The 22,971-nt window shown below is 38.8% G+C and overlaps 2 protein-coding genes and 1 pseudogene across 3 annotated transcripts; 2 read left to right on the top strand and 1 right to left on the bottom strand.

Annotated features, from left to right (window-relative positions):
• Nucleotides 1–238: 238 nt before the first annotated feature.
• On the bottom strand, nt 239–805 carry LOC106373644. Its single transcript, XM_013813789.2, has 2 exons — nt 521–805; nt 239–445 (listed from the first exon to the last, which is right to left on the bottom strand). Exons 1-2 carry the CDS (start codon nt 803–805, stop codon nt 239–241), a joined length of 492 nt encoding a protein of 163 aa, XP_013669243.2.
• A 10,980-nt stretch (nt 806–11,785) lies between these two features.
• LOC106376654 (topless-related protein 1) lies at nt 11,786–17,726 on the top strand. 2 transcript variants are annotated; one of them, XM_013816756.3, is made up of 25 exons: nt 11,786–11,954; nt 12,228–12,354; nt 12,437–12,616; nt 12,704–12,817; nt 12,898–13,056; nt 13,139–13,316; nt 13,403–13,526; nt 13,635–13,741; nt 13,828–13,999; nt 14,076–14,185; nt 14,271–14,340; nt 14,409–14,482; nt 14,559–14,654; nt 14,738–14,833; nt 14,910–15,037; nt 15,143–15,377; nt 15,461–15,601; nt 15,698–15,772; nt 15,867–16,013; nt 16,084–16,194; nt 16,268–16,447; nt 16,540–16,764; nt 16,849–17,037; nt 17,127–17,293; nt 17,392–17,726. In XM_013816756.3, the coding sequence occupies exons 2-25, from the start codon at nt 12,275–12,277 to the stop codon at nt 17,591–17,593; spliced, it is 3,360 nt and encodes a 1,119-aa protein (XP_013672210.1). In that variant the 5' UTR covers nt 11,786–11,954; nt 12,228–12,274; the 3' UTR covers nt 17,594–17,726. The 2 variants fall into 2 exon arrangements, with proteins under 2 accessions (XP_013672210.1, XP_013672208.1); XM_013816754.3 differs by having other exon boundaries at nt 13,632–13,741.
• Nucleotides 17,727–17,896: 170 nt separating this feature from the next.
• On the top strand, nt 17,897–22,115 carry LOC125588680 (annotated as a pseudogene).
• Nucleotides 22,116–22,971: the final 856 nt, after the last annotated feature.

The following is a 22,971-nucleotide window of genomic DNA, read 5'->3' as shown; positions in this document are numbered from 1 at the left end:
GACCATTTTCTTGGATCATGTTTGCCTCCGGGTTCTTGTTCTTGATACTCTCTTGATAGAGTTCGCACAAGTGTTTCGGAGTTCTGCAGTTCTTGGCCCAATGATTGTCCATCCCGCATCTGTGACATAATGACTTGGACGTGTGAGATGGTTTGGATATGCCACCTCGTCCACGGCCATAACTCCCTCGGCCCCGACCGTAATTGGAACCACGACCACGGTTATTGTGGTTTCCTCTTCAGCCGGTTGAGTAGTTATCTCGTCCGTTATGATTGTCACGCCTACGCCCCCTGTACCCACCACGGCCATGACCGTATGGTTTCCTGTTGTCTTGGGCGTAGTAAGTTTCTTTGGGATCTTTCTTTTCAACCTCATGGGCTTCGGGTAATGGTGCTGTCCCGGCCGGTCTAGCTCCACTGTTCTTCATGAGAAGCTCATTGTTTGCCTCGGCCAAGAGTAGACATGAGATCAGATCAGTGTATGTGGCAAAACCTTTTGTTCTATATTGCTGCTGCAACACAGAGTTCGACTGATTGAAAGTCGTATAGGTCTTTTCAAGCATCATCACATCGGATACTTCTTCACCACACAGCTTTAGTATTGAGACGATTTTGAACAAGGCTGAGTTATACTCATCCACGGACTTAAAGTCCATGAATCTGAGATGCATCCAGTCGTGCCTTGCCTTTGGAAGCAACACCATCTTTTGGTGATCATATCTGTGCTTTAAAGCATTCCAAAGATCCAATGGATTCTCAATATTCATGTACTGATCCTTAAGACCTTCTATGAGATGATGGCGCATATAACATATGGCCCTGTATCTATTCTTTTCATTCTCATTGCTGTCCTCGATGATAGTATCACCGAGTCCCTTGGATTTTAGACTAATCCTTGTGTCTAGCGCCCACTGTAAGTAATTGTCTCCGGAGAGATTAAGGGCTGCATAGTCTCTGTTTGCTATTTTCGACATCTGATCCACATTATCATACAAGACATTAGATTCATAATGGGATCACGTGGCCGCAGGATATAAGCAAGCTCGGCCACAACACGTCTTATGCATTTATGATATCCAAACAATACTAATTGACCATGGTGCTATCAAACAAGAGCCACACGGCCCTGTGGATTTTTCTAATTCAAAACAACCTAAGTTCATGTGATTCTATATGCTGGCCGATCTTGTCCTAGATAATTGTGAATGCAATATCATGTTCGGATTCATGCAGAAACGATTTTAGAACATTCTTATGATCCCTAGGGTTTCAATCTTTAAAGTTCTATCAACTTATGTTTAAGATTTCAAGGCCTTAAGTATTTGTATGTTCAGACAGATTGATTCAAGCAATCTAAACAATCCTAAACCTCAAATCAAATCGGAAATCAAAACAAGCAAGATCAATTATGAAATCGGACACTAGGTTCTTTTAGGGTTTAGGGTTTTTGATTCCTTGATTAGGGTTTGCCAAGTTTCAGATTCAATCAATCATCATACAATCAGGTTCTAATTGGAATCAATTTATGTTTCTAGTTTAGGAGATTGTCGATTTTAATCTTAGGGTTTCTTTTAGGGTTTAATCAAGACATAGTTTCCATAATGATGGAATTAGGGTTCTTATTGTTCTAGGTTCTCAGATTGTGTTTATACCTTAGTTTCGTAGAGGATTAAGAACCGGACCACCTGAGAATGGATGGAACTTCGAGCTGAGATGATCGGACGTCTGCTGCCTCCTATCGGGTCGCGGATGGAGTCGATCGCGGCTGGAGGTGTCTCGGCTGTGAGCTGATCGGGGATCGGATCGTCTCGGGTCGGTCGCGGGGTTCGGGTTCGATCGCGAGCTGGATTGCGGTCCTTCTGATCTGGAACGTGATCTGAGAAGCTATGATAGATCTCCTGAGTTATTGGATGAACTAGGAACAAGACTAGGGTTAGGGTTTGAGTTTTGGGTCGCCGGTTTAGGCTTTTGGGATTCGATTTTTGGTCTCAGGGTTCAGAGGCTATCGTGCTGATAACGTGTTGTGAACAATAGGGGAAATCGTGTGTTCTCTCCTTATTATCTCTGAATCAAAGTGTTCCCTTATATAAGGATTACAAGAATCAGTTAAAAAGAAAGTATACAAATCATTATCCTAAAAGGAAAAGGAAAACCTCCTAAAGATAAACATGAAAGATAAATGGAAACATCTAAGATAAGGGGCGGCCGACTCTCTCTCCTCTTGGGCCGCCGACTCTCTCTCTCTATGGGCCTCGGTCTTGGCCATTTGGTTCCTACCAATCCACATTGTTCATAGCATTCTTAAATGTTTTTTTATAGAAAAAATAGATTCTTGTTTCTGTTTTACTTGGACAAACGGGTTATTATTACTGTTTCCTCGGGACAATGACGAGAACATTTTTTGCTACCATGGATAGATCTAATAAATAAATTAAATATTCGTTGAAAAGAGTATCTAACCAAATTTTAAACGAAAATGAATAAAAATGGAAGAGTATCTATACTTAGATTTCGCAGAGGGTCGTGTATTGATAACACTCGTGAATGATTAATGAAATAACTTTAATGTGACATCTTTTGTAAGAATTTAATTATTCCTCTAAGACTTTTGGACAGACCCGCCAGATGGACCTATATACACTACTTTTTGCCCGGAGACTTAAAAAAGGATGCAGAGACTACTGACCACCATTCACTTCTCCATCTTCTTTTTTGGTGCAACTTCTCCATCTTCTTATTTCGGATGATTTTTATGTTAGCGATAATATGTTCTTCTTTTTTTTGTCGTCATTCGTTAAGGCTCAAAGGCCAATTGAGTACAACGATTCGTGTTTATAAAATTGAGACCCTCTATAGATTACAAATAAGGATTATCCCTAATGAAGAAACGATTCTTCACCATTCATAATTTTATACGTGTGCTCAACCGAGGAAGCTTTTACGCGACACGTGGAACAACATGCTGCCTTCATGCAATAGTTGCAGTCTCCGCTGATTCATCATCTCTCCGGTGTTCCTCTGCTGTAACCCTCCTCCCGAATCAATCTTCATTAAATTTGGAACCTCTCTTCCCGGAATCGCCTGCTTCAACAACTCTATCTTTCGTCAAGTTTCTTCAGATTGATTATATCACTGGTGGCTATAAGCCCAAGATATAATCGAATCAAACTCGTGTACAGATTCTTTGCCAGAACGCTTTCAAAAGAAGCTCCAGCTCAACTTAATCCGACAACAAACTGGCCGATTTAAATCACCAATCTATTCAACCTTCCTTCGAAAAACTTAATTCCCAACTATAACGACAAACTAACTACAATAAGAGCAAGATTTAAATCCAATTGAATGAAGAATAAACAAAAACCAGCAAGGAAAATCAATTTTAGAAACATCAGACTTAAACACAAACTTTATTGTTTTAATCTCAACTCGAACAAGAGAAAGAAATTGATGTTAGAAGCTGCTTTGATTCGGTTGAGAAGACACAACAAAAAAAACTCGCCTTGCGAAAAAGATTAATCGCCTTGCGAAGATAAAGATTCCGACAAAGTGGAAACAAAAGATTGATCCTTAGATCGAAAACATTATCTTACAACAAAAACAAATCTCTTTCTCCCTGTGAAAGATGTTGATGTGAGAACAGGGTGAAGAGAGAATCCCTTCTGATAATATGTTCTCTAGTTCTCTAAAGAGATGATCGAATGGGGATTTCTCCGAGCAGTATTGACTCAGCTAGGTTTCGACCAGCGATGGATAGCCTGGGTTATGAGTTGTGTGGAATCAGTTTCTTACTCCTTCTTGATCAACGCTCTCCTATGGGTTTAGTAAAACCATCCCGTGGCATACGGCAAGGCGACCCGCTCTCTCCCTACCTCTTTATCTTGTGTATGGAAGTTCTATCAGCTATGTGTGATAAGCCGATAGCTGATGGTTCGCTTGCAGGGGTCCGGGGGGCTCGAGGCAGTCCGACTATTAACCATCTTTTGTTTGCGGACGATACCATGTTCTTCTGCCGGTCCAACACAGCCAGTGTTTCTGCCCTCCTTGGAATTCTAAGATCTTACGAGTCTCTGTCGGGCCAGTGCATCAACTTCCTCAAATCAGCGATCACGTTCTCAGCTAAAACCCCACCGGAGGTTAAAGCTCGAGTTAAAGCTACTCTGACTATTGAGACAGAGGGTGGGATAGGAAAATATCTTGGACTTCCCGAGCACTTCGGACGCAAGAAACGAGATATATTTTCCTCAATCCTTGACCGGATTAGACAAAAATCTCTTAGTTGGACGTCCCGATTCCTCTCTGGAGCAGGGAAGCAGGTGCTTCTCAAAGCGGTTCTGGCGGCTATGCCATGTTATACTATGTCTTGCTTCAAGATTCCACTCTCTTTGTGCAAACAAATCCAGTCTCTACTCACTAGATTTTGGTGGGATGCTAATCCGGAGAAGAGAAAGATGTGTTGGGTTGCTTGGTCCACCTTAACACTTCCTAAGCATGCCGAAGGCTTAGGCTTTCGTGACATTGAGACCTTTAATGATGCTCTCCTCGCTAAGATCGGTTGGAGGATCCTTAACGACATGCAGTCCCTACTGGCTCAATTACTCCTGGGTAAATATGCTCGGAACTCATCCTTTATGGACTGTCAGGCCCCTACAAGTGCTTCTCACGGTTGGCGCAGCATTCTTGCTGGAAGAAAGATCCTAAAACTAGGCCTCAGCTAGACAGTTGGCTGTGGTGAGAGTATCAGAGTCTGGCGTGACCCATGGCTCTCCTGTGAACTCCCCAGCACCCCAATAGGACCACCAAACCAACAGGATTATCGCCTTTGTGTAAGCGACCTCATGTGCCCTATCACAAACAACTGGGATAAGGAAAAGATCCGAACATATCTTCCCCAATATGAAGACACTATTCTCCGACTGATCACAAGCTCTGCTCCAGCTGCTGACAGACTTGCTTGGCTCTTAGATAAAACTGGAAACTACTCTACCAAGTCGGGTTATGGGGCAGGAATGCTACACAAATCAGAAAGGCCACTAGTGCTCCCTGAGTTTGACTGGTGCACGAATATATGGAACATTAAGACAACTCCAAAGCTAAAGGACTTTCTCTGGAAAGTAGTCCGCAAAGCCATTCCTGTCAGCTCTAACCTACCTACCCGAGGCCTCCCTCCTTTCAACTGTAAAACCTGTGATACTGGAGAGGACGAACTACATGTGTTCCTACTCTGCTCAGTTTCCGATAGTGTTTGGAACCTCACCCCAATGTCGTCTAGGCCATCGCCAAGTACTCCATCGATAGCTGCCCTGCTGATAGGAGCTTCAACGCACACAGTACTACCACTGGTTGGACTCTACATTCCCCTATGGCCTTGGATATTGTGGAACCTTTGGAAGGCGCGTAACAAACTCTGTTTTGAGAACAAAACTTTTTCCGGTATGGAAATCTTAGCCAAATCAATTGCTGATGCAAAAGAATGGCAATTTGCTTAGGAGATTGAGCCATCTACCTCCCTGAACCCGACACCTAATCATCCACCCTCCCGGCAATATGCAACCACTCCCGCTCCAGACACCGTCATCTGCAACGTGGATGCTGCTTGGGACGCTGTTACTCGACGTTGTGGTATTGGCTGTGTCTTTACACGTCAAACTCATGTTCCGAAGTTGAACTCCATTAGTGACTCTCGTTGCTCTGTCTCATCGGTGTTAATGGCTGAAGCCCTCGTCATCCGTTCAGCGGTTATGTATGCTGCTGCACCAAATGTGAAAACTCTAATGATCCTATCGGATTCTCTTTCTCTCGTCAATATGGTGAAGGAAGGAAAATCTATCCCGGTGTTGTTTGGTATTATATTTGATATCTATCATTTTAGCTCTACTTTTGTTTATGCCTCCTTTACTTATGTCCCACGATTGAGTAATGTCTTTGCTGACTTTGTGGCAAAGTCAGCCCTCTTATTGCTTAACTCTTCATCCTCCTTTGGAGGTTAGACCCTACTTATGAATGAAGTTTTATGTTTGACCGAAAAAAAAAATTAAACAAGTCTCAGTATCTGAACCACTCGTGTAGTTTGACATCAATTTGAATCATGAACTAGATAACTCAACAAAAGAAACTATTTAGAAAAATTAAATTATAATATATATATATATACACATATATTTGAAAAGCATTTACAAAGGTTATTTTAATAAGTGTTGACCCAGAAAAAGGTTATGTTATAAAAATGATTAAATTTGTAGTTGAGAGATGTTCACAGATTTCGAAATATTCATGCTTCCTACGCATAGGCATTTCAGGTATCAGTTCAGTTCGTTTCGGATATTGGATAGTATAAATAGGGATTAGAGGATCCATTACTACATGACCTTTCGGTTTGGTTCAGATAGTAAAATTAGGAACCGAAAAATACCCTGAAAAAATTTGGTTCTCATTTGGTTTTGTTTCGGGTTCGGATAGTTCGGGTAGTTCGGGTAATCCGGGTAAAATATCGGTTATTTATGGTAAACTATAAATAATTATGATGATTTAGATAAAAAAAAATTAGATATTTCGGATTGCTTTGGCTATTTCGGATTACTTTGGATATTTCGAATAAAATTATCTGGATACTTTCGGATAGTTTTGGATACTTTCAGATAATTTAGATAATTTATACTCCATCTGTTTCATAATATTTGATGTTTTACCTTAGTGCACAAACATTAAGAAAATTACATTTTCTATAAAAAAAAATTAAAGATATAATTTTAAAATCAATTATAAAAGACTATAAAATCTAATTCGTTAAATAGTTTCCAATAAAGTTAAAGTTAACCTTAAAATCTAAAAATTTCATTTAAATTGAAACAAAATAATCATCTTTTAAAACATCATCTATATTGAAACGGAGGAAGTAATAATTTAGTTAATTAAAAATATTTTTGATACTTTTAATAGAGTTTTAAATTTTAAATATTTATTTAGTTATGTCATATGTATATATAATTAATATTTTTATATATTCGGGTACCCGTTTGATTCTCGGTTCGTTTCAATTATTTCGGATAAAAAATGTAGGAACCATTCGGGTATTTGAAAGTTTCGGTCCGGTTCCGGTTTTGGATATTTCGGTTCGGTTCTTCGTTTCGGTTTTTTTTTTTTCAGGCCTACTTCCTATTACCATTTTGATTTTGAGCAATGTAGAATCACCAAAAAATCGTGTACACTAAAGATAATAAAACATAATGATTATAAAGTTATAGACTGTCTTTGCATTGACCCAAACAAAACATCAATACTGTTTGAAGCAACAAAACTAATCGAAAACATAGACTTTGAGCTAATTGAGTCCAGAGCCTATTTATCACAAATCTACATAAGGAGTGTTTACTCCAGAGCCTATACAGAAAATAGTAAATACTTAATTATCAATAACTAACAAAAAACAATTAACAGATCCATTCACCCAGTTTTATTAAATACTTCCTATTCAGGTTCATAATCAGATAAATATGTAATAATTACATCATGCACATGCATGTACATGGTGACCCTCATAATGAAACGTATCAAACTGCACTGACGAGTTGTTGTCTGATATTGACATCTTAATTTATAACTTTCCTTTTCATAGTTAATGTTCTTCACTAACTTTTGATTGATAATAAGACGTTGACCTGCCAAACCAAATAATTCATTTTTTTTGTTATCCCTTGTTATTATTTATTAATTTTCCCACTCAACAATATTTCAAAATATTGGTTGGTATGGCATCTTCGCTCTATACAAGTGGCGGATCCAACAAGTTAGTGAGTATGGGCACATATTATAAAGAATATTTATATTAGGGCTATTTAGATAAATTGTAAGCTAGTTAGCGAAGAAAATACAAAAACTTGTATGGGGCACGTGCCACACCCAATCACGTTCTGCATCCGCTCCTGCTCTATACACATATTTACTTTTTTTTTTTTTTTTTTTTGATTAACCTGAGGATATCCCAGGCCTATGGAGAGGCCCAGACTAATCCCCAAGGGGAGGTGCAACCCACGGATAGACCATCTCTCCGGGTATTCAAATGGGCCCTAAATCATGGACCCATATCCGTGTGGGATGTCCAGAGACATAATGAGGTAGTTCCCTCCGGCAGGATTCGAACTCGCAACCTGGGTGCAGGAAGGAGTCCGTCCTTACCATTGGGCCATGATGTTCCGGATAACACATATTTACTTTCTATACACGTTTTTATTTTCGATCCACAAGAAAATTAAACTGTCGACTTCAGTTTTTTTTTATAACTGTGGGAATTGCAAAGGTTTCATTGGTCCATGGACTCAGAGCCGTGCTCACCTTATCAATTTTGGGGCATTGGTCCCAGGCCCTCTCTCACATTAGTATATTTTGGGACCTCTATATTCATAAATCATATAATCAATATATGATAATATGATAAAAACTATAATCATCTCTTAATACTTTTCAATAATATGACCATTTCTGCTTAGTTGTTGTGAATATTAATTTCATTGTATATTTTTTATTTTGAATGTCGAAAACATTTTCCTGCATATAATTTGATTTTGTATATACAATTTTCACTTGTAACCAAAATATAACTTTTGCCATTAATTTTCATAAGATTAATTTTTCTTAAAAATAATTTTAAAATATAAGATAAGAAAACAATTTATTTTCTGATTCGTATTAAAAAAAAATTAATATGCATATTTGATATTAAATAAATTATTTTTGCCATAGGCCCCTAATATCTTTCGCACGGCACTGCATGGACTAGTCTCACAAGACTTTGTATTTGCATCTAAGGCGGACGTACATTGGTAGCAACGGGTCACATGCCCCCATTCATTTTTTTATTTTCTTAACTAATCTTGTGATAATGGTTTATAACTCATTCAAATCTAATGCCCCCAGCTAGTTCAAATTCTACGATAGTGCCCCCAGTATAAACTCTCCTAGATCCTCCACTGCTTGCATCATGATACACATTATTCTAATCAATGTGCGGATAGGTGGTCAAGGCAAAATCGAACCTAATAGGCCAAAGTTCCAGCTGAATCAACAAATCCAACTCCACATTGTTCATAAAATTTTGGGTCTTCTTTTTTATCTCCGATCACTTGATAATTTCCACAAACGCAAATTTTAATTTTTCAGGCACAGAAGTTCTTTCACAAAATAATTCATATTTTTCCAGTTTATTGGTTTTGCAATGAAAGATATAGGGTTTTGTTATTTCTCCAACTATCTCTCCATTAGATATTTTCTTAGTAGTCCAAGCACTTATTTGATGAAGAGAAACTAATCTAATTCGATGTTGCTGATGTTTATACCGATAGATCATATAAAAACTTTTGTGATTCATTATGATTAATCTCTCTTCCTATTAATATGAAATTCTTCTCATATACCAAAAAAAAAAAATTCAGTTCCAAAGCCAAAAATTGTAGTTCTTTAACAACAATAGAAAACGTTCTGCAACATCTTTTGGTTTTGGTATTGTTTCCTCCCGTGCTAGTGGTTAACCGTCGAATTCACATGTATTTAAATAACTAGTATGACTTTTTTTTCTAAAAACAAAAGTTAAATCTGAATCTATTAAATACACAGATCTAACCTTTGGGTGAGAGGTGCAACCCACTGATGGATCATCTCCTGAATATTCAAATGTGCCGTAAACACGGATCCATATCCGCGTGGCCACATGTGGAACTAATAATTTCGCACTAGAGGAGAGTCGATTCCTAGTCTGCACCAACGTGGCAATTCCTCCTATAGTGGAAACCAGGTCGACGTGGTTAAATAAATAGTGTCGAAACGAATGTATTAACATCGTTAGAAAAGTAGATACTCGTATTACTGTGTAAAATAAAAGAATATCATATGCTTTTCAAAAGTTAATACTTTACTTTCGCACCCATAACTTTAAGCAAAATAAAGCATTATCATTCTTGAGCAATTAAACAACTAATATTTTTCTTTTTGTTTTGGTGCGGGAAACTTTAAGCTAATGACGTCAAATTAGATGTTTCTAGTGAACAGATTAAAACTTCACTTTTTTTTTTTTTTGCTAAACAGATTAAAACTTCACTTGCTGAATAATTTGTTATAGATCCCAGATAACATCATCTGGTAGCAATGAATAAATGTGGTTTTGTTCTCAATAACTATTTATCATTATTTTCCAAAAGAGAAATATAAGATTATAATGTCATCATGCATAATTTCTTTTAATATAAATAACAAAAGTTAGGTTAACCTCTAGGGTGAACTTTTAAATTCACCTCACTCTTTAGTACCAATCAAAATGACCTATAGATTATTAATTAAAAAATATTAAATTAAATAACAAATAGGTACAAAAAAATAAAAAATGCTAATTTTAACGACGTTAACGCTTCCAGAGAATCCTAAACCCTAAATCTTAAATTCTAAACCCTATACCCTAAATTTTAAACCCAAATTCAAACTCCTAAACCCAAATCCTATACCCTAAACCCTAATCCTAGACCATAAACCCAAATTATATACCTTAAACCCAAAAAATAGACTATAAACCTAAATCCTATACCCTAAACTCAAGTCTTAGACTCTAAACCTAAACCGTAAACCTTAACCCAAACCCTATAACATCTAAGTTTGGGGTTTGGGTTTAGGGTTTACCGTTTGGATTTTAAGTATAGGATTTGGGTTTAGGGTATAAGTTTTGGGTTTAGGATTTACGGTTTGGGTTTAGGATTTACCGTTTGGACTTATGGTTAAGGTTTTGGGTTTAGGGTATATAATTTGGGTTTAAGATTTACGGTTTGGGTTTAGGGTCTACGACTTGGGTTTAGTGTATAGAGTTTAGGTTTATAGTCTAGTTTTTAGTTTTATGGTATATAATTTGGGTTTAGGGTCTAGGATTAGGGTTTAGGGTATACAGTTTGGGTTTAGGGGTTTAGATTTGAGTTTATAATTTAGGGTATAGGGTTTAGAATTTAAGATTTATGGTTTATGGTTTAGCTGGAAGCGTTAGCGTCGCTAAAATTAACGTTTTTATTTTTGTATCTATTTATGTTTTTTAATTAATAATCTATGTGTCATTTTAATTGGTCCTAAAAAATGATGTGAATTTAAAGGTTCACCTGAGTTTTGTCCTACTATAAATTAGCACATAAGCACATATATATATGCTAAATAATTGGATCCATATAGTCAAAAGGAAATTGAACATTTAATGTAATAAAATTATATTCCCTAAAGAATCATTTAATCTGCCATTTTTATTTTTGAATTTAAACTTTCATCTAGAATCAAATAAAATTATTCTACCTTTCCCCACTTTCTAGTTCAATTATCACTCCATCACGTGATGTTCAACGAGTAACGCATTTCAAGAATAAATGGCAAATTAGGAAATATTTGTCATTTCAAGGGTAGATAACTTTTAAGATGATGCATCTCAGAAGGAAAAACTTTGTCGTGTTATGATGAATATGTGGGGACGCAGCAACTCCGCTCTGAAAGGTAAATAAACCGTTGGATTAAACTCTACGGGTTCATCGTACCTGATCAACGGTTTCCGCTGAGGGTGTAATCATGTCTCGAAACAGAGGATCATGTCTCCGTGGAGGACAGCTAGCAACTGAGAATTTCCGAGCCGATAGCCTGGAGAATAGTAGCCGGCTAAGTCGTATATCCTGGTATGCATAAGTAGGTACACTTATCAGAATCAGCTTCCTTATCCTCTAATAAGTGCTGTTACTTATCATGCTCTCCGTTACCTGTCACCTTCCCATATCAAAATTCCCTTTACAGGAAAAAATTAAAAACCTCCGATTTAAATGCTTCGTATAATAAATAAATATTGAAGAGAGAGAGAAAACCCAAATCCTTCGCCTCTTTCAGCTGAGGAGAGAGAAACTGAAGCTCAGGCCTTGTGAAATCGATCTCTCTCTCTTTCTCTTCTTCTTCATGGTAAGTATAAGCTTCACGCTTGTGAGATTTGTTAATGGAATCTAGCTCTTTGGATTTATGTTTAAGCCGTGTAGCTTTTCTGGGTATTTTGCTATTTTTGTTCATGTAGTGTTTCCCGATTTAACACCTTATATTACACTAATTACTGAAATGGATATATATTGGTAGGAGAGTATTAAATTATTTATAACCTCCATTTTCATTTTTTTTTAATTTAATTATTGCTATGAATAATTGAAACCCAGTTTTTTTGGATTGATGATGGTTTCGCAGATCTGGTGATTGATTTGGTGGGTTTTGCGCATCTGAGTTGAAAAGACATGTCTTCTCTCAGTAGGGAGCTCGTGTTCTTGATCTTACAGTTTCTAGATGAAGAGAAGTTCAAAGAGACTGTTCATAAGTAAGTTTTTTTTTTTTATCTGGGGTTTGTGAAGAATCATAGTTTGTTGTAATGTATTGAAGTTTGATTTTGTGAAAATTAGGCTGGAACAAGAGTCTGGGTTTTTCTTCAGTATGAAGTATTTTGAGGATGAAGTGCACAGTGGAAACTGGGATGAGGTAGAGAAGTATCTCTCTGGTTTTACCAAAGTTGATGATAATAGATACTCCATGAAGATATTCTTCGAGATTAGGAAGCAGAAGTATCTCGAGGCCTTGGATAAGTAAGAGTCATGTGCGTTTAAAATCCACAAAAAGAAGACTTACTTGTGTTTGTTTGACTGATTCGTTGTGGTGCTTTTATTCTGTAGGCATGATCGTCCAAAGGCTGTTGAAATTTTAGTCAAAGATTTGAGAGTGTTTTCCACTTTTAATGAGGAGCTTTTCAAGGAAATCACTCAGCTCTTGACCTTAGAAAACTTCAGGTAATCCATACAGAGTTTTAACAAGTTTGATTGAGGGTTTAAGCATTGTGCAAAAGAGTTTCTAAGCTGTTTAACTTCAGGGAGAACGAGCAGTTATCCAAGTACGGAGACACAAAGTCAGCCAGATCTATCATGTTGGTGGAACTTAAAAAGTTGATTGAAGCGAACCCGTTATTCCGTGATAAGCTGCAGTTTCCTACCCTTAGAAATTCACGGCTGAGAACGCTGATTAACCAGAGGTATGGATCTTCCTTCCTTGTTCCAGTTACAAATTTTCATTCCCTCAGCTGCTTTAACCCTTAGTTTCTATGTAACTTGCAGCTTAAACTGGCAACATCAGCTTTGTAAAAATCCAAGGCCAAATCCTGATATAAAGACTCTCTTTGTGGATCACTCCTGTCGCTTACCAAACGATGCACGAGCACCATCCCCTGTCAACAACCCGCTGCTTGGATCACTACCAAAAGCCGGAGGATTTCCTCCTTTAGGCGCACATGGGGTAGGTGTATTTCCAGCTGATTTTGGTCCTAGTTCTCTAGTTTACACCTTCACATGGTGTTCTTGACTTTCCTTTTATGTCTCCAGCCATTTCAACCAACACCTTCTCAGGTTCCGACACCCCTTGCTGGTTGGATGTCTAGTTCTTCCTCTGTTCCTCATCCAGCTGTGTCTGGAGGAGCCATAGCTCTAGGTTCTCCATCCATCCAAGGTGTGTGAAACTATCGTGTTTCACATTTTATACTTGCCTTTCTCAGGACCTTTTAAGTCTCACCTGTGATCTATGTAACATTTTCTCCTGTTTTGGTCTTCTTAGCAGCCTTGAAGCACCCGAGAACTCCTCCAAGTAATTCCGCTGTAGACTATCCATCAGGTGATTCGGAACATGTCTCAAAAAGAACAAGACCTATGGGAATCTCTGACGAGGTGACAAAAATCAAAAGAAAAGATATATTTCACTCTACTGGTTTTGTTAGTTTTACACGTATTTCTTCTTTGCTCCTCGAGTGTAGGTGAATCTTGGTGTGAACATGTTACCGATGACATTCCCGGGACAGGCACATGGTCATACCCAAGCCTTCAAAGCACCTGATGACTTGCCTAAGACAGTAGCACGAACTTTGAGCCAAGGCTCATCTCCCATGAGCATGGATTTCCATCCAATCAAACAGACTCTCCTACTAGGTCTGTTTCCTGCTTGTGATAAAAATCATCAGAAATTTTGTAACATCAGAAGTTGTTTCAATTTGCATTGTTTCAGTTGGTACAAATGTTGGGGATATTGGGCTCTGGGAAGTCGGTTCTCGAGAACGTCTAGTTCAAAAGACTTTCAAAGTCTGGGACTTGAGTAAATGTTCAATGCCCTTGCAGGTGCCTTTCTTTCTGAAAATCGACCATAATCTTAAAATCCAGTATTTATTTTAATATTTAGTGAACAAAATTTTCTGGTCCTCAGGCTGCTTTAGTGAAAGAACCTGTCGTTTCTGTCAACCGTGTGATTTGGAGCCCAGATGGTTCTTTATTCGGTAAGATTTGAGATTAGAAATGCTCTGTCAACTGCTTTGGATATTCATATGTGCGTTTTCAACTGCAGGAGTTGCTTATTCGAGACATATTGTACAGCTATACTCTTATCACGGTGGTGAAGATATGAGACAACACCTTGAGGTGTTATATCGTTACTACATTTTTACGAGCGTTTCTTCCATTATCTGTAAATAACAGCAGTTTTTTTTCTTTTCAGATTGATGCTCATGTTGGTGGTGTAAATGACATTGCATTCTCCACTCCAAACAAGCAACTATGTTTTACTACTTGTGGTGATGACAAAACCATCAAGGTTCAGTCTTTTTGACATTCCTTTCAGTAACTCCTTTTTTCCTTTGAAACTCAAAAAGGTATTAATCAGTACGTCAAATTAAGGTCTGGGATGCTGCAACGGGTGTAAAAAGGCATACTTTTGAAGGCCATGAGGCTCCCGTTTACTCTATCTGCCCTCACTACAAAGAAAACATTCAGGTAGGTCGCAACAGTTAAATGATTTCGTTTCAGATTTAGTATGGCCCTGACTTGGTTATCTCTTCTGGTGCATAAGTTCATCTTTTCAACTGCGCTTGACGGGAAAATAAAAGCGTGGCTATATGATAATATGGGTTCTCGGGTTGACTACGAAGCTCCTGGTCGCTGGTGTACAACAATGGCCTACAGTGCTGATGGAACTAGGTAATAAAATGATTTTCACATTTCTAATGTCTTGGTTATGTTTTGTGTCGTCATGATGTTATAACGAACTTAAAGTCTGACTACTCTTTTTGCTCACATCGGTAGGCTATTTTCTTGTGGGACGAGCAAAGATGGGGATTCATACATAGTTGAGTGGAATGAAAGCGAAGGAGCTGTTAAGAGAACTTATCAAGGATTCCACAAGCGTTCTCTTGGTGTCGTTCAGTTCGATACTACTAAAAACCGCTATCTTGCTGCTGGTGATGACTTCTCCATTAAGTTCTGGGATATGGACAATGTCCAGCTGTTGACTGCCATTGATGCTGATGGGGGTCTTCAGGTATGTTAAAACAAATATCTCAATTGGAAACTAAATATTTTATTTATTTAGTTGCAGTCATCATGGCTCTATTAATATCTTAGGCAAGCCCACGGATCCGGTTTAACAAGGAAGGCTCTCTCTTGGCCGTTTCTGCCAATGACAATATGATTAAGGTTATGGCAAACACAGATGGTTTAAGGCTATTGCACACGGTCGACAACTTATCTTCTGAATCCTCCAAGGTGCTGAATTTTCTGCTCTTTGGATCTTCAACAGGCAAATTACGAACCCCCCACTGAAATTTCCTTAACACTAAATTTTCCATTTCACATATGTAGCCTGCAATCAACAACATTGCGGTGGCAGAGAGAGCTGCTGAGAGACCTGCCTCGGTAGTTTCCATCCCTGGAATGGTAGGGAAAGCCAATGTTTTTTTTATCCTTCAATGTTTTCCATCGCTTAGTCTTAGCCCAATCATCATTGATTCCTCTTTTTCCTCTCTAACAGAATGGAGATTCACGGAATATGGCAGATGTGAAGCCAGTGATCACTGAAGAATCAAATGATAAGTCTAAGATATGGAAGCTTACTGAAGTCGGTGAACCCTCTCAGTGCCGCTCCTTGAGACTCCCTGAGAATATGAGAGTCACCAAGGTACCAACGCGAAGACTAGCATAAGCTGTTCTTACATGGCTTTGATTCTAAAGACTCAAAACTTTTGCAGATATCGAGGTTGATCTTCACAAATTCTGGAAATGCGATATTGGCATTGGCATCAAATGCCATCCATCTGCTTTGGAAATGGCAGCGAAATGACCGTAACGCTACTGGAAAGGTACATAACGTCTAAAATTTGCCTTTAGCATCGCAGAAAGAGGCGAAGTAATGAAAACTGTTTATTTTTATAGGCAACGGCTTCGTTACCTCCTCAGCAGTGGCAACCAGCGAGCGGAATCTTAATGACAAACGATGTGACTGAAGCTAATTCAGAGGAAGCTATACCGTGTTTTGCTTTATCCAAGAATGATTCCTATGTGATGTCAGCATCTGGAGGAAAGATCTCTTTATTTAATATGATGACGTTTAAGGTAAGATCCGTACCTCAGGGAGTTGTCTGCGTAATGAACACAAACAACTTTTCATTTTGTGACATTTGATTTATGTTGTTGACTAAGTGCAGACAATGGCTACTTTCATGCCGCCTCCGCCTGCTGCAACGTTTCTGGCTTTTCACCCTCAGGACAACAATATTATTGCAATTGGAATGGATGATAGTACAATACAGATTTACAATGTTCGCGTTGATGAGGTCAAGAGCAAGCTTAAAGGACATTCCAAGAGAATAACCGGCCTAGCCTTCTCCAACGTACTAAACGTTCTGGTTTCGTCTGGAGCAGACGCTCAGGTATTGACTAATCTCATCTAATCAAGAATTCAGATGATCAAGAGGAACAATTATTAAGTCATTGCTATTTATGTAAATGTGCAGCTTTGTGTATGGAACACGGACGGATGGGAGAAGCAGAGGAGCAAGGTTCTGCAAGTTCCACAGGGAAGATCAACGGGTGCTCTTTCAGACACGCGTGTTCAGTTTCATCAAGATCAAGTGCACTTCCTCGTGGTCCATGAAACTCAGCTCGCTATATACGAAACAACCAAGCTTGAATGCATGAAACAGGTTTGTGTAACTACCACTTCTTCTCTCTGTCTCTCCAAGATCTATTTGCATCTGAAACCCTTCCGATTGTTTCAACTTTGTGATCTCAGTGGCCTGTGCGTGAATCATCAGCTCCAATCACTCATGCCACGTTCTCATGTGATAGCCAATTGATATACGCAAGTTTCATGGATGCTACAATATGTGTATTCACCTCTGCAAACCTTCGATTGCGTTCCAGAGTCAATCCCTCTGCGTATCTGCCTGCTTCTCTCAGGTGAGTACAACTGTGAATGAATGAATGAAAACAGAGCAATCTTGATATTTTATTAAGAAAAACAGAGTAAATCTTGAGTCTCCATTATGTGTCTGCAGCAATTCGAACGTCCATCCGCTGGTGATTGCGGCTCATCCGCAAGAATCCAATATGTTTGCTGTGGGTCTCTCAGACGGTGGGGTCCATATATTCGAGCCACTTGAGTCAGAAGGTAAATGGGGAGTGGCTCCACCACCTGAGAACGGCTCATCCAGCGCTTTGGCGTCTACACCTTCCGCATCCGATCAGCCTCAGCGATGATATGAAACAGTACCTGCTCCGGTGAATGTATTAATGTAACATATATCTATAGCAGGGTGAAACAGTTTCCTAATTGGTTGATTCGTTGGCACTTTTGTTTTTGAATAGTGAAATAATTCGCTGTTGCTTGCTTCTTATGGCTTTTAAAGTTTGGATGAATCTCCAATATTAAGGTTTTCTAATTTGGTACTAAATCCCATATCATTTCACAGAAAAACTAGAAGGAAAAAGTTAAACCAGAGAAGTTTTTGATGTAGGCTTATGGGTCTTCTAATACTAATTTATTCTTTACAAATTTTGAAAAAAGGAAACTACATATATGATAACAAATTTTAGGTATTTTATAAGGATTCATATCTGTCGAAATCATTTGTACCATACTCTCAAAACTTTCTTGTAATTGTTTTCATTAATCAGTATTATTGTTAATAAATCACATTTTTTTAGGTTTGAAATCAGGTTTTCAGGTGTAGAATGTTAATGAACCATATAGTCATCCATGTAGACACAAAAGTGTTAGGCCCATTGCTAGTCTGCTCTTTTGGCGGCAACTTAGCTATTTTCCTATGTTCTTTTTGGTTCGTGTTTTCCTTTTATCTGTTAGATTTTGACTTTTCATATGTTTATCTCTATTTAGGAAATTATAGTTATTTTCTAAGAAGGTTTGTGTCGTGGGAAGTTCTATATAAGCTATACACATCATGCTTCTTGTTATTCACTTTTGATTATTATATAAAACAGAGTTTTTTCTTTTGCCTTGTTAAGGATTCGATTAAGTTAATCTTACAAGAAGCAATTCCTAAACAAATTCTCAATCTCTTTAGTTGAACTCTTGATATATTCTCAAAATTTGGAATGATGGAATTAGACGATGATTACGTGGAGTATGTTCCAGTAGCCAAGCTTAGAGCGATGCAAAAGCAGAAGATACTTCAACGGAAGGGAAAGGTGTCAGCCTTTGAGAAGGAGAAGGTCACTGAATCATCCAAACCTAGCTTGCTCGTCCAAGCAACTCAGCTCAAACGCGACGCACCCGAAGTCACCGCCACAGAGCATATCATTTTACAAGAGAAGGAGATGCTGGATCGCTTATCCGATAAGAAGACGCTCATGTCAGTTCGCGAACTAGCCAAAGGCATCACTTACATAGAGCCTATGACAACAGGTTGGGAACCTCTTTCGTACGTTAGGACCATGTCTAGAAAGCAGATGGATTCTATTAGGAAGCAATGGTATGTCACAGTTAGCGGCGAGGAGGTTCCTCCTCCGATCAAGAACTTCGAGGATATGATGTTTGATAGACCTGTTTTGGACATGCTCAAGGAGAAAGGGATAGTGCAGTCGACTCCTATATATAGGTCCAGGGTCTTCCCGTGGCTTTGTCAGGGAGAGATATGATTGAGATTGCTTCCACCGGTTCGGGAAAACGTTGGTTTTTGTGCTTCCGATGATCAGGATCGCTCTCCGGGAGAAGGAGAAGAGGAGGCGTATCAGCCCGGAAGAAGGGCCCATTAGGCTTATTATCTGCCCTTCTAGAGAGCTTGCTAGGCAGACTTATGAAGTTGTTGAACAGTTTGTGGGGCCTTAGTCGAGGCTGGTTACCCGCCTTTGAGGTCGTTGCTTTGCATCGGAGGTGTGGATATGAGATCCCAGTTGGATGTTGTGAAGAGAGGTGTTCACATCGTTGCTGCAACCCCCAGGAAGTTGAAGGATCTGTTCGCCAAGAAAAAGATGAACTTGGATGCTTGTAGGTATCTGACGCTAAACGAGGCAGATAGGTTGGTTGATTTGGGTTTCGAAGATGACATTAGAGAAGTCTTTGACCATTTCAAGTCTCAGCGTCAAACGCTTCTCTTCTCCGCCACAATGCCCGCCAAAATCCAAGTCTTCGCCAGAAGCGCTCTGGTGAAGCCCGTGATGGTCAACGTGGGAAGAGCCGGAGCTGTGAATCTCGACGTCATCCTGGAGGTTGAGTATGTCAAACAAGAAGCAAAGATTGTTTACCTCTTCGAGTGCCTTCAGAAAACCTCTCTGCCGGTTTTGATTTTCTGCGAGAACAAAGCTGATGTTGACGATGTTCACGAGTACTTGTTACTGAAAGGAGTGGAAGCGGTGGCTATCCACGGAGGGAAAGACCAGGAGGACAGAAAATACGCCATTTCTTCCTTCAAAGCTGGGGAAAAGACGTCTTGGTGGCGACCGACGTTGCTTCAAAGGGTCTAGATTTCCCTGATGTAAAACATGTGATCAACTACGCCATGCCTGCGGAGATTGAGAACTATGTGCATAGGATAGGAAGAACGGGCAGGTGCGGGAAAACTGGGATAGCTACAACGTTTATAAACAAGAACTAGAGCGAGACCACACTGCTTGATCTGAAACATTTGTTGCAAGAAGCTAAACAGAGGATCCTGCATGTACTTGCCGAGCTGAATGATCCGATGGAGGAAGCAGAGAGCATTGCTAATGCAAGTTGATGCGACCCAAATCAGCAGCTATGTCTCAACGAGGAGCTTGGTCTGGTTTTTGAATGGAAGAAGATCTTTCTTGGTTTGCTTGATGACCACGGTTTTGTTCTTCATCTGGCCTTTCCTGCATTGACACAAAGCTTCCAAGACCAAGGTCATGCACCAATATCAAGAGCATTCAAAGGACCACAAAATTCATCCTTGTTCAAAACGTTTTCAGAATCCTTTTCAAACTGAGAAATTAATTCAAAACTACTTGGATTCTTTGGTTGTAAAATGTTTAATTGCAAAAAAGACTCATCAAGAATTGATTCAGATTGAGAAGAAAATAAGTTCTTATGTTCACAAGATTTTAAACCTGCCATTGGCTCATGTGTGTAGTCATCAAAAATTGGCAATGGGTCTGAAAATTCTTCCTTTTCTGGCTCGGTTTCAACTCGGTCATTCTCCAAAGTCACCAACGGTTTCTGGTTTTGACACTTGTTAGCATAATGACCGATCCTATGGCATTTGAAGCACCTGGTAGAATGAGCTTTGCTTGTGGTTTTCACAGCTTTGCTTTTATCAAAAGACAACACATTAGTTTTCAAATCAGAATTTGAAAGAGAAGAAAACTTACATTTTTGTTTTGGTGCAGAAGAAGTGTTGGTGTTTCCCTTCTTTTTGAGTTGCTGAATAGCAAAAATTTCCTTATGCAACATCTTCTCCAAACTGGCATAAGTCTGAAGCTCGTTCCGATCAAGCACATCACAGTTGCTTCTCTTGGCTTTGGTGAATGGACGATCACCATTTCTGACCCTCTTCTCATCTTCATCGAACATGTTTTGCCTCTTCCTTTGGTTTCTTTGTTTCTGCGCAAAATCAAATCCATTAGAAGCAAACTGTTTCTTATCTCTAAAAATCAATTGCTTTTTTCAAACACGATTTTAAAAGGGTAGAAAACATCTTGTTGTGGTTTTGAAGCCTGATTTACTTTCCTTAGAAGTCCAAACATCCTCAAAACTCTTAACAAACGAGTTAGCAAATAAAATCTTCACACTCTCAATGTGTTTAACTCACGATTTTTAGGTGATCACTCAGAGTTCTTTTCACTGGTTCAAAGGATGATAGACAGTCAAAATTTAGCAATCAAAACTCAAAACAACTTTTAAGGGTAAAGAGAGAAAGAAAGATGAAGAGATTTTTTTTTGTATGGATCTGCCTTAAATGTCCTAAGGCTGAGTTTCTCTTCAGCCAGCAGGGTTTCTCTTCCACCACTCCCCCTGGATTTCTCTTCAGAAGTGATTCAAGCCAAAACTTTACTCTTTTTTATCTTTTTTTTAAAGGCAATCACAAGGGAGTAAAGGTACAGCCCGGATCTAACAAGAAATAATAAAAGAAATTTGTGAAGAGATGAGAAGAAGAAAAGATGAAATGAAAACAAACCAGCCAAAGTGGCTCTAATACCACTTGAAGAACCCTAGGATAGAAGGATCACTTTAGCTGGGTGTTGGATATGATCCGAGAAGGCAATGACACTTCTGGAACTGAGATGGATTGAAAGGATCGTCAAGAGATGCGGAATGGTTCTTGATATACCCACAATCTAAGACTAACCACCCAAGAAAGAATGAATGTGTTGGCTAACCATCAAACAACACACAAAGATGAATTGGCTGACCACCAAATCAACAAGCCGGTTCACACCAATGAACTAGCTAAAGAACTCTCTCTCTCACTCAGAGAAGAAACGAAAATAAACTCAAAAACATAGACTGCTTTTATTCATGGAAGAGTTTACATATTTATAGTACAATGAGTCAAAGAAAGACTTAAGAGTTTTGTAGAAAACTAGAAACTTAGAAAACATAAACAAAGACTAAGACTTTTGACTAGAAATAAGTGTGTTGTTGAATTCCCCTTGATATGACCACGACTTTGACTCCTTTTGTTGATATTTTTTGATGCAAATGGGCAGAAGACCATCACCAAAGGCCTGGTCGAATTTGGAGTAAAACAAATCCAAATTGAATTTGTTATGAATTTTTCCGTGTGCTAAAAAATGTCCATTTCGCCCAGAAACTAAACCAGCTCCATCTTCAGTGTCACTAAGCTCATTCAGCTCCAAGCTAGTGTCATGTAGCTCACTCAGCTCATCCAAGTAAGTGACACTTAGTCCAGCTCGTCCAAAGTGGATTCTAGCTTGACCATTAGTCTTAACTTGTTGAGTTGGTCGGGAAATAACTCCTTGGACCGTGTCCATGATCCGAACCGGTCGATGCTTGATCTGAGTTAAAAAAAGAGAGTAAAGTTTTGGCTTGAATCACTTCTGAAGAGAAATCCAGGGGGAGTGGTGGAATAGAAACCATGCTGGTTGAAGAGAAACTCAGCCTTAGGACAATTAAGGCGGATCCATACAAAAAAAAATCTCTTCATCTTTCTTTCTCTCTTTACTCTTAAAAGTTGTTTTGGGTTTTGATTGCTGAATTTTGACTGCCTATCATCCTTTGAACCAGTGAAAAGAACTCTGAGTGATCACCTAAAAATCGTGAGCTAAACACTTTGAGAGTGTGAGGATTTTATTTGCTAACTCGTTTGTTAAGAGTTTTGAGGATGTTTGGACTTCTAAGGAAAGTAAATCAGGCTTCAAAACCACAACAAGATGTTTTCTATCCTTTTAAAACCGTGTCTGAAAAAAGCAATTGATTTTTAGAGATAAGAAACAGTTTGCTTCTAATGGATTTGATTTTGCGCAGAAACAAAGAAACCAAAGGAAGAGGCAAAACATGTTCGATGAAGATGAGAAGAGGGTCAAAAATGGTGATCGTCCATTCACCAAAGCCAAGAGAAGCAATTGTGATGTGCTTGATCGGAACGAGCTTCAGACTTATGCCAGTTTGGAGAAGATATTGCATAAGAAAATTTTTGCTA

This window comes from Brassica napus, chromosome C6 (genome assembly GCF_020379485.1).
Source record: "Brassica napus cultivar Da-Ae chromosome C6, Da-Ae, whole genome shotgun sequence".
Classification (NCBI taxonomy): domain Eukaryota; kingdom Viridiplantae; phylum Streptophyta; class Magnoliopsida; order Brassicales; family Brassicaceae; genus Brassica; species Brassica napus.
Note: the sequence above shows the minus strand (reverse complement) of the source record. Positions and strands in the feature narration are given on the sequence as shown.

Coding starts and splice junctions, on each gene's coding strand:
- LOC106373644 (XM_013813789.2), bottom strand. CDS start 805: ATGCGCCATCATCTCATAGAAGGTCTTAAGGATCAGTACATGAATATT. Junction 446..520: donor CTTTCAATCAGTCGAACTCT/GTGTTGCAGCAG, acceptor CTCTTGGCCGAG/GCAAACAATGAGCTTCTCAT.
- LOC106376654 (XM_013816754.3), top strand. CDS start 12,275: ATGTCTTCTCTCAGTAGGGAGCTCGTGTTCTTGATCTTACAGTTTCTA. Junction 14,834..14,909: donor ACTACAAAGAAAACATTCAG/GTAGGTCGCAAC, acceptor CTGGTGCATAAG/TTCATCTTTTCAACTGCGCT. Junction 15,773..15,866: donor TAGTTTCCATCCCTGGAATG/GTAGGGAAAGCC, acceptor CCTCTCTAACAG/AATGGAGATTCACGGAATAT.